Source organism: Bradysia coprophila, assembly GCF_014529535.1.
Source record: "Bradysia coprophila strain Holo2 chromosome X unlocalized genomic scaffold, BU_Bcop_v1 contig_12, whole genome shotgun sequence".
Classification (NCBI taxonomy): domain Eukaryota; kingdom Metazoa; phylum Arthropoda; class Insecta; order Diptera; family Sciaridae; genus Bradysia; species Bradysia coprophila.
The window spans coordinates 1,650,506-1,662,662 of NW_023503293.1; the positions used below are offsets into that span (position 1 = coordinate 1,650,506).

The following is a 12,157-nucleotide window of genomic DNA, read 5'->3' on the forward strand; positions in this document are numbered from 1 at the left end:
TCCGAGGATGGAGTGGGGTGTAACGCAGTAACTAAAGAAATTAAAAACTGTTTTTTTTTGGACTGATTGAAAGTTTCAATTTTAAATTGAGTCTCGGAATAGGTCGAACGGGTTTAAGGAAGTGTCTGGACAAGTTGTCCTGAAATTTTCAGGTAGACTTGTCAGGTTTCAGGTAAATTCAGATCAGGTCAACAATGATTGAATTTGGTGCTGGTCAAAACCAGTCAGGAATGTTCAGTTCAGACATTTAAAACGATCTCTACAAATAGTTGTCCGTATGTCAATGTAATATTGTATGTACAGTACTCCAAATAATAACGTACCTGATGTATAGACACAATTTAATCCTTCGTAAACTTTAATAAAACTGCGCCATTCCGAACTTTGCGTCGAAATGGAATCATAGTTCATCCATGATGGTGGCGATTCAATGGATACGTACTTCAAATATAACGGCGACGAATTCATCTTAATCTTACCGGACAATAGTCCGGAAAAGTAATTCAAATAACGGCAGTGAGATGGAACGCGCAACGGACCGATAACATCTTCCAGAAATTTTCGCATTGAAAACATATCCAAATCTAGCCAATTTCGAGCGATTGTATTTTGAGCCCGTATGTCCTCATTTGATATGCCATTCCGTTTCGGATAGTTGGATGCACATATGTCGAGATATTTCAAATATGCGGCGATCGCGGCACCTAACCGTTGTTTGTCACCTCTGTAAAAAGATAAAAAGAAATGTTTTTAGAAGTGAAACGAAATGCGCTTGGAGAATCTGCATGAGTTATTGAATTGGCGTATAAGGCTTCCCATTTTAAACTTGTTTTTCCAGTGAAATTGGAATCGCGAATGTATCAAATCAAATGCTATTCATCGCTAGTAAGAGACGCGTCGAAATGTATTGCCGGTTCATGTTATGGCCGATAATCTTCGATAAATACATCAATGTCAATGGTGTCAAAATTGTCGTCTCAAGCCTCAACATAAATACTTTCTTTTATTCAAACGCTCATTTCTTTAACAGTTTTATCGCCTTCTATGAAATTCAAATTAATTTATTTGTTGGTCGAATTATATAAACACAAACACCCCGACCATTTCAATAAATTGATCAAAACTCACTTTGTCTGCGATTGTTTCGGTATCATATTCAAAAAAAAGATTCTCCGTATATTGCGTCTGATGGTAACAATATAAATATAGTCGAATAGCAGGTCACACATTCATTGATAATAAAACAATTAACTTCAGTAAAAATCGTGAAAGATTCGCTCTATTTTGCACTTGACGATGCATTATAACAAAATATCGGAATGAATGCACCAACTCTTCTTGCGATAAGATTTGTACAACTTAACAGTTGCACTTAAACTAATGTTGCAGCCACAACAAAATAGATCTGAGATCTTTTTCACTACAAACTCGTTGATTTTTCCGATAGAGTCATTGACACAGAACCAAATAACAAAATTTAGATAATGGAACAAAGATGAACACAGTGAATAAGATCGTATATCACCAACAACAACTATAACGCATATTATGCGGCACACTTCCTTTTACCAACAACACAATTGAATTCGGAAAAACCCGATATTTGTGTTAGATAAAAGATAAATTCTGTCCAATTTATGGTTTGAAAAATTATCGAAACGAAATGGACATAATCACTAAATTAAACGAATGATCACAACCGACGCATTCACAATTTTTTCTGGTTTCAACCAACAAAACTTGAATATGCTCTGCAATATATGCATATAAGATCAAGACCGAACGGCAACTAACTGTTAAAATTCTTTAACTTCTGTTTGTTTCCTATCGCGGTATAGTTTTAATTGAGATGAGTGACGGAGTGATGAGTGTTCGTAAAGAGAAACAGTGTTCGAATTGGAAGTGTACTTTGTCTGATATATTTTTCGTGTTGTTTGTGCAGAGTATAGAATTATCAATTTTCTGTACCGGTTATGCTGTATGCGCAAGATGATTCGGCACAAGGATCATTGGATGCTTTCGTTTCAGCCGTAAATAGTAACTTTCTTAAAATTTCATTGTCAAGAGTAAAAAAGTTAACCCCAGAGAAATGATAACAGATGAGATGGCGTTGCTGGGCCGGCGCATCGACATCTGTTATCATTTCTCTGGTTAACCCCAAACCAAATTTAATTCAGCTGTATTTTAGCTGGTCCACTCATACAACCTAGAACGAAACTGCCTTATGTCAGTTCAATATTGATATGTTTGCTTGGTAAAACCGTATAAGACGGTGAGGTTGTATTAGTGGATTTGCTGAAGAAAATTGCGTCCCTTTGGTTGGGATTCACTATACTGAAATTTTAGTGAATGAATCTGTAATGACTTAGCGATAAATTTGGATAAGTTAAAATATTCGGTAATACCAATACTGACAATGATATCGATGGAAAATATTTAATTTCTGGAATGAAATTTGGGCGAACCAATATCGATCAAACAAATTTCTGTCGATTTTTGATGGAAGAAGATCTACTACACGGTTTTCGATTGTTAATTAGTCATAATCATTTCCGTGAGCGTAAGCCACAAATGGCATACTCGAAATAAACAAACCAATCCTATATTATTAATTCAATTTGAATTTCCAGTGTTGTTATTTATAATTCCTTTCGATCGAAACAAACTCTGAAACCTAACGCTGGCAGATGAGTCGTCGGTTTATAAAAAGACATGAAAGGCGAAAGAGTGCAGCAAAAGAAACATTCAGAATGAAAACACTCCCTATACATAATTCGTTTGCCTATATGGGAGCATTGCAGATTGCTGACTCAGTCGAAGTAAATAACGCTTAGAACTGGAAAACAAATAATTAGTAAAAACGAAACAACCAACAATTATCTCATACAATTAAACAGTGTGTGGTGTGTGCATATTGGAATGAGTTTTCTTTGCGATGAAGACGATGATATACATTCATTGCGATTGGTTCAAACTAACAAAAATATTCTCAATGAAAATGCAACATTTAGAGCAATATGTGCGACCAGTCACTTGAAAGAATTTAACAAAGGCATGCTGAAAATAACCGTGGAAGAAAAAGTATAAGAAAAACGATGCGACAGTTGAGCTGTTAAATATTGGAAATATTATAGAAATCGAACAACGAAGGAAAAAAAGTTCTTGAAAAAGTAAAATTAAAGAATTGTTCAGTCATGTAGATTAAATTATTAGATGAAAAAGAGAGCTCTTTCAAGTCTTGAATAATGGACGATATTCCATGCGATTTTTTTTTTGTTAATATTTGTTAGACTTGCTTTTAAAAGAGTGAAAAAATGTAACGTTTTTCGATTGTTTCAATTAAATGAGTCCCTTTGTCTGCAGATTTTTATGCATTATCTTGACGTTGCGGTAGTAAGGCCCAATGCCTAAAGTAAACATTTTTAATCGGGGGAAAGGTCTAGGAGGGCCTCACAGCGAAAAACGTTTTCGGCATAAAAGTCGAGTTTGAGTTTAAAAAAACTCTGATTTAAATTCAGTATTTTTATTAATAAAAGAATTAACACTCCATCGGTTTTAGTAAACATTTTGAGATTCATTTTCACGAAGATTGTTTTTTCATTTCTTAAAAACAAGCCTTGCCGGAGAGAATCGATATATGAGACAAACATTGGACTGAAAAAATCTAGAATTTGTTGAAGAAATTGAAGAAACACTTAAGAAGCAACGAAACTCTAAAAATATGAGAAAAAGAATTTCTTGAAAAAGGCTGGGCTCATTCAAGATCATGTAATGTGCTTCACGAGCTGACGTTTAAAAATGTCTAATCAGAGTCGATCATTTGCGTTCCAACGATATCACTTTACTATCACATCCGAGCCGGATCGGTAAAATCGTTTTGCAACAAACATCCAGTCACAGTCGAAGAGTGCTCGGTTTTTTTTTCGAGACGAGAGTTAAGCTGGAAAGCAAGAATATGATTTAGCAGAGTGTGCAGCGTTCATTCTATATCAGGAAATACCTCTGCAATTTACGAGCTGATGTTTTCATTGAGCTCATTGAACCAATCGCCTTTCTAATGCTAGCTAGCACATAAAGATTACATTGGGAAACGGTTGATCCGTTTCGGAAAGAACGATTTTCGTTTGAAACATCCTGATGAGTTGGAAGGTGATCCGAAGATTTATTGAGAATTTGAATTAGCATTTTCGTTTTACTTTCAGTCGAGCGCATTGAGTAAAAATACGAAAATTCGGTTCAGCTCTGTATTTGGTATTAATTTTTGATTCTGTACCTTCTTCATCAACTGAGAAATCTAGTATACACTTCTATTGGTGAACTTACAAAAGTACGGGGAATTGGAGGGGGACTTCAGGGCTTATTTAGACATTGGATATAGCGCAGAAAATCTACAACAAGTCCTTCAAAATCTGCAACATTTTTTTTTGTAAAACTCTTTTCTTTAATTAATTTTTACACCGCAAGGCACAGTAGTAAAACAATTAAATAAATTACATAATTCGAATATGAAGATATAAGTTTCGTTATCCACATATCGCAACCATTAACAGTCATTCGAATCAACACGCATAGCGAACACACAAAACAAAAAAAACTTGCATATAGATAAATATACCAGGGTCAAGTTCATTTTAAAATGAATTGTTTAGCTGAAAGCAGAATAATCGTTGCAATAAATTATAAATAACTGCTTTAATTGCAACGAATGATGATGTATGTTATAGCTAGAAGCGAGCTGATATAAAAATGCGTTCTCGTTTAATTAATACGTGTATCAAATGTAAAGAGTTAACAGATTAGTATCTTTCTGCTGGTCTGTTTTCTACATATGTGAAACTGATCCGAATAGAATTAAATTGAATAATGGCGGTTGTTGTGCGCAAAATATTTGTCAAAAATCGAGTCCGAAATGAGGACCAGCTTTTCTTTTTGATATTTGATTCAAAGAGTCAATAGTTATTTATGCAACAAGTTGCGAAATGGTTTTTTTTTGTCACTAGGTGTGAAGTTATCAAACAATCAGTTTATTGGTTTCTGTTCTGCAACCATCTGTTACTTTTTGTAACTAGTGACAAAAAGTAACTTCTTTTGGTAACTAGTGACAAGATGTAAAACCTTCAGTGAACCAGTTAAAAAAGTCCCTTTATACGTCACCCAAATCATGCATGAAAAATTTCTCTTTTCACACAGCTCAGTTGTTTATCAAAATTCCCCAAACTACTTCGATAAAAATCTCTTCGTCACGTTCCGACGTTGGGATATGGGATATAGCCTGGCGTGACAGTTCGAACAATTTTTTTTACGTTTTCACACATTTTTCGGTTTCTGGAGGGATGCTGAAAAATGACGATTTTAGCGTGACATACTTTATGAACGACCCCCAAAAATAAGCAAATCCATCGATCCATCGAATTCGCTAGTCGTGCATGTCATGCTGTTGTATATATATAGATTAAAAATGAGCATACACTGGTGTACGCTAGAATACAACGAACCCAGACAATCAAATTTGGAGCGAACTGCGAGCAAATGTACGAATAAGAACGATTTTCAGCTTTCAATTTTTTTGTAACATTGATTTTGATTGATAAACATCAAGAATTTCTTTTCGTTTTGTTAAAACATATTTTACACTCAACTCCTTCTTCTCCCATACGAGAATCTTGTATCTAGTCTCATGAACTACATTCATACACAAATAAAACTACGGACATCCCCCTCGTCTGTCTCAAAAATTGCTTATGTGAATATATACTTTAAAAAAAAGTGTAGACAGAGACATGTGAACGAAACATCTCACTAATAGTTTGGAAGTTGAATTGTGTTTTTAACAGGGGGTTTGTATTTTACATCGAGCATAAAATTTCATGAATAAATCTACATTTTATCACTTCAGCTAAGTGGTTTCCATTAATCTTGTTTAGGGGGAACTCTATGAAACCACCTGTACTATATTTTTAGACTTATATGTGTTGACACATGAAAATCGTCAAGTTCTAAAAATTCTAATGTTTTTTTTTCGAAATATAGAAATAATTGTTGGAATACTGGGCTCTGCAATAGTCATATTTGCTAAGTGTGATAAAGTTTTTTAGTCGAATGGAAGTCGATTTAATGGAAGGGAATGGTATTAGTATTGCCATGTTCAGTCTCAGTTTATTGGGAAGCCATTGAAGTTCATAGGGTGAACCAGTTAAATTTACACGACTTTTCTTTCGAGCAACTTGTGAGACACAAGACAATTTGAATATTTTTTTAGGAACTTTTTGGCGTTACAGTTTTAACCGATGTACAATTGTACAATGTACAAAGGTTCGCTTATTACGGTTGTTAACATTTGTTTTTAGGTTGAGAGGTAGTTAACGACGGTTAATGGTTTAATTGTGAGAAAGGCACAAATATTCAAAGAAATTTTTTTCCACATAGTGGTTGATGGGAAATAATGTGTGTGTACCAACGAAATAATTTACATTTTAACACATAAAAATTCTGTCGTGACATTTACTTCCAAATAAACTTCCATTTTTATGTTTATTTTCGATGCGGTTTAATGTTCATGAATGTTCTGATGAATGTTTATTGTATATCTACCATGTTGAGTTCGATAAACCTTTTTCTTTGATATTTATTATATTTTGACACCTTCGCTTAATGAAATTGTAGGAGTAGTACAGTATGATGTGGAAGATAAAAATTGATAAACAAATAAATATTACCATTTTTTCTCTGTGATGATAAAAACAAACTACTTTGAAATACGTTTCCTTCCTCCATCATGGGTCTTGAATTAAAATGAGGGAAAGTAAACTTGTAGAAATATCTACCAGAAATTGTACGATCTTCATCTATTGGTTAGGTTCGTTAATTTGAGATAAAATCTCACGGGTTGAGTCGGTTTTGTTTTAATTTCTAAGTAAATCAAACAATATGGATACTCATGTGCACCAAACTACCCACGTATTACAAAGACAATTGAAAAACCCAAAATGAATATAATGGTGGAAACGGAACGTAACATATTTAAGCGGTATGTTTATATGATGTGACTATTTCCACCTGAGTGCAAATAGTCTGTGAAATAGCCTCGAATACACTCTTTTCATTTTCACCGGGATGAATTGCATCCGGGTGCAAATAGTCAAACGATATTATCACCCATACAGCCTTACAACAGTTAGCCCTTGTACAACTAGTCATACAAGTGGGTGTTTCATTCAAGTCAGAAGAAAGTGAAATCGTCCTCTCTAACAATTGGGTGTTTCATCAGAAGCAACTTAAATCTTCCTTGTACAAACTCGACTAACAAATGGATTATTCGACAGAAGTAACTTTAATCTTCCTTATACAAACTAGCCTAATAATTGGGGGTTTCGCCAGAAGTAACTTGAACCTACTTTTATAAAGTGACCTAAAAATTGTGTGCAAATAGTGGATTTAGGCTATTTACACACGGGTGCATACCATGTCACTGAGAACTGATAGGTAGCCGAAAATCAAGTATGAAATAAAACAGAAGTCGACAGTGAACGGAGTAAGGAATTCGGTCATCGGTTACTGATATTTACTGTGCAAAATTTGAGGAAAATTTACGAAATCAAACTTGGAGCTAGAGGGCCAAGTTCAGCAGATTCTACACTTTACGAACTAACTCTAAACTTCATAGCTTCAATGCGGCCTGGGTTCGAGATCATTTATTTATTTATTTATTTATTTATTCCGTTTATAGACCAAATAACAGGCCGAAGCCCAATAACAATTCAGTCTGATCACAAAAAACAAATAACTAGATAAGACAAGATCCGTAAAACATTATATAAGATAAAAACAAAACTAAGAAAATGAAAAGAAAGAAAAAAGTCAAATAAAAGAAACCATCAAGATCAAGCATAAATTAAGTTATAAATCAATCAAACAAATAAGATCACCAGACAAAATATTTCTTCACTGATCTAGCAAACGCCACTGATGAATTGTTGACAATGTCGAGATCTCTGAAGAACGTATCATGATTCCTTTGCATCCTATGTAACGGTGAATTCGATTGATAGTTTGTGACCATCCTCGGAGGATAAAACACATCCATCTGCCTCGTGGTCCTAACTGGATGCCGAAATGAGAGACGCTGAGAAAGCACAGAGTTAACACGATTATGAATCATCTTGTGAAGCATAATTTCATCCCCGACCAGGCGACGCGTTTCCAACGATTGAAGTTTTAGATGCATTAGACGTTCATCATACGGAGGCCTCGGGTGTGCAATACCAAACTTGAAATAGAACATTCTTGTGAACTTCTTCTGAACTCTTTCAATCTGCTGCATAGCCTCATGATAACAAGGACTCCAGACCGATGAGCAGTATTCAAGCCGGCTTCTGACGAGTGATGAGAATAGTAGCTGAAGACTAGACTGGCTAGTAAAGTACCTTCCACAACGGAATATGAACCCAAGTGTCTTGTATGATTTACGAACCAAATGATCAATATGCTCACTAAACGACAACTTGTCGTCCATAATAACTCCAAGATCCTTCTTTATTGAGACTCTTTCCAGCAATACTCCATCAACAGTGTAGGGAAACGATATCTTGTTTAGACTATGAGTAGTAGACATAACTGCACACTTTTGAAAAATCATATATGGGCTGTTTTATGTCCTTAATCTTGAAACAAAAGACTCTGCAGAGCGACTGAATTGCTTTTTATATCATACGTTTTCATCAAAGACATCCTTATTTCCTTATAAATTTATGAAATGGTTCACAGAATTACGCCTAAACCGAAGAAAATATTGCGTCAATCAATCAATCAACTCCCACTCATGATAATAAATTACTCCGACCACATTTTATACATGCCTTCTCATCATCTGCATCTAATTGATTAATCTTAATGTTTTTTAATGTCAAATCAACATTCACTTCGAGAGAATATTAAAAAAAAAAAAAAAATAAGTTTGAGGCAGACAATTTTTGAAATGAGAAAACCATAGAACTTAATTTGTGTTTGTAAATATAATTCTTTTGCGATAATGTACCGAATCGTTTTGGCATTTAACATACAAATACGTTTATTATCGAATCAATCTTTGTTGCAGTCTCCCAGCCGGAAAAGATAATTGAGATTTATTATTAAATAATAATTTGCGTAAAGCCGTCGAGTTTATAGCATGAAATGTTACTGATAAATGACAGCGTAATAATAACGTAATTATGTACATGATATCTACAACGAAATACGAGTTAATTTTAGCGACATTAATGTTTCAATAATAATATCGCGTAATTATTGCTTAGACGCAACACAAAAAAAGCCATCGATAAATACAATCTATGCAAAATAATGCACCTGACAAGTTTGATTGAACTTACCGATCTTGCAGCACAACAACTTTCTCACGTCCACTACCCAGCCAGGAATCAATATGTTTACATAATTCGCACAATTTTTCCAATGTTATCGTTGATATGCATGATTCCAAATCAAACATCTTGTAATTCTATGGTTGGAAACGAAAGAGAGAAAAAAAAAACAGAAAACGAAATTATTTTCGATTTTCCACACATTTTTTGTTGTTACTCATATATCTGCATACTTTGCCATGTTTCTGTTCCAGCATCAGAATCAACTCTTTTTCGTATTTATCCTGCAGCTGTACGTCTACCGGTCCTTCACTGTGCGGTCGATGTTGATGCATATCGGATACGTCTCGTCTCGGTAGCACCGATCCCAATATTCGTTCTGTTACATAATTAAGTCCTAAGTTATCCGATGATTTTTGATATTGTGAAGGTAAAGGAAACTGAAACGATAAACCAAAGAAAACGAATTATAAAAAAATGTTTTTTTTTTGATATTTTAATTAAATGCACAGCCATCACATGTAAAATCTTAAATCTTGTACACATTTTAATAATTCATGAGCCATCATATATTGGTCACTGAACAAAGGTATTCTGTATTGTACTTGAACAGAATAAATAATTTTACATAAAAGGAGGCACATGTTACACATTACAAATTGAAAATGGGATGAAAAGAAAACTGTCTAAAGTGTCTATCATCTTGTGAATGAAGCCGCTGCTTTTTATTGTACGTTTATTACAACTTGTTCATCAAAAAGATGAAGAGTAATTTGTTTTATATATTTTTTGTTCGAAATAAAAAAATCTGATCAAATATTATGATTAAAATACAACAAGTGATCCTACTTGGCTTGTCTCGAATGTTAATCACGATCCGTTTTGTTTCACTTGCATATTATTATATGAATGAACTACAATCTCGATGGACTCAACGAAACTTATAAATCTGCCAGTCAGCGTATTATATTACATAATTGCCCGAACATTTAATACTTGGATACTATTTCTTATATACATTGGTACTAAGCTGATGGGACTCTATTTCATCGAAAGAATTTAATCGACAAAAATATCACATACACCATAGCAGCTCACTAGCAAGCGCATAGATCGTGTTTGCTAAATTATGAGGACTAACATCGTACAGTGTTCGATTGCAAATTTTGTTATGTTAGAAGTGTATGAATACAGTGTAATGAAAGCAGACACTGTTCGATTCTAAGTCTCTTAATTTAGTACACAAGGTGCATGTGGTGTACGCAAATCAGCAGACACACAACGCACTTCAAAAGTGCTTCGAGTGACAGCTGCCAAATAGAGTACTATTTAGTATCAAAAATTGTTTGATATACTGTCCAGTTTCAGAACTCTATTTATATTCATGCCAGAAGTGCGTTGATACACTCAAAAAAGAGTAATATTTGTTTTTACAATGTGAGAATCAAGCAGCTAGATTTTTAGTGAGAGCTGATACAATGTGCAAGCGTGGGCAAATACAACCCTACAATAAGAAAAAATCAGATTCCCTCGACTCGATTTAAGACCCAGTATCATTAAAATACTAATAAAATGTATTGTCCGACGTCATTTTGCGGAATGGAGGCAGGTATTGAAACGGAAAACCATTATCATGCTATTATACGTCTTTCGACGTTTTGCATTAACATGCAGTTAAAAAAATCCCGTTTCCCATCAGGCCATGGCGACGCCAATACTTGGTACAGCACTCGAAAGAACACTATACCAATTTGGCCACGAAAAAGTCTAGCGAATCATAGTCGAAATTAAATTTCAATTCATCGCTAACCTTCAAGAATCGTGTGTGGCTAATGAAAGTATGAAAAAACTTTCCTAAGTTAACATACATATGAGAAAAGCTTGCAAAAAAGACAAAACTTTATTGTGTTTGAAAATCCTGCACGGATATCCCGATAAACTGATTATTCACTTGAACTATCAACCCATTAATATATATTACACACTTGTCACGAAGAAGTCGAGGCTTGCCGAGACTGATAGTGACAAGTGTGTACTCTATTTTATCACATAAGCGAAAACGAGACAACAACATAGACCTGAAGTGTAATTTTTGAATTAAACTTCTAGGTAAGTAATTTTGACATCCGAACACCGCGCGTATGTGATAAAAAAATATTTACGATAAATCGCGTGGATTTGTTAGCTGTTTGTAGTACTACGTTTGTTTGGAAATTTGTTGTTTTGACTAATAAAAAGTTTGCAGCCAGAGCCAAAGGGGCCGAAGGAAAGGGCCAAAACAACATATTTCAAGCAAAGACACACTATATTTCACATACAGAAGCGATTTATCAATGATATTCAGTCCAGTCATCGAACCGTAATGACGCCTTTACATATCTGAAGCTTGTGCCGCACTTGCTACCAAAAGGTCCTTCAAGAAAATCGTGAAAAGGCCCGTACGATTCGAAAAAGGCCTTCTATAAAATATAGAAGGTCTTTCAGGAATCGCCAGTATTCTAAGTATTGTCAGTCTGATACTGTCTGAAGTATTTAAAAATATTATTTCTTTGCGAATATAATGCAAATACAACAATGAACAATTGATAAACAAAATCAAGTGTAAAATAAACCCGTTAGTTGTTCAACCAAATTGAATTTTTGTTCCAGGACTATCGTAACGAATTCATAAAATTCATATCATTTTAGCACAGAGACTATTGTTTCTAAACAACATGCACGTGTTATGTTAAAACAGCATTATTTTCAGTTATATTTTTAAACGCATCATCTGGCTTCTTTTTAGATCAACAAAACAT

General features: G+C 34.3%; 1 protein-coding gene across 17 annotated transcripts in view; it reads right to left on the reverse strand.

Annotated features, from left to right (window-relative positions):
• Positions 1-12,157, reverse strand: part of LOC119067561 (tensin-2) — a 158,140-nt gene that overhangs the window by 39,011 nt on the left and 106,972 nt on the right. For all 17 annotated transcript variants that reach the window (XM_037170629.1, XM_037170632.1, XM_037170628.1 and 14 more), the window contains 3 exons: positions 9,593-9,799; positions 9,369-9,496; positions 324-724 (listed from right to left, as the gene is read on the reverse strand). In XM_037170629.1, the coding sequence (XP_037026524.1) occupies positions 324-724; positions 9,369-9,496; positions 9,593-9,799 (736 nt within the window). The remainder of the gene's footprint in view (positions 1-323; positions 725-9,368; positions 9,497-9,592; positions 9,800-12,157) is intronic.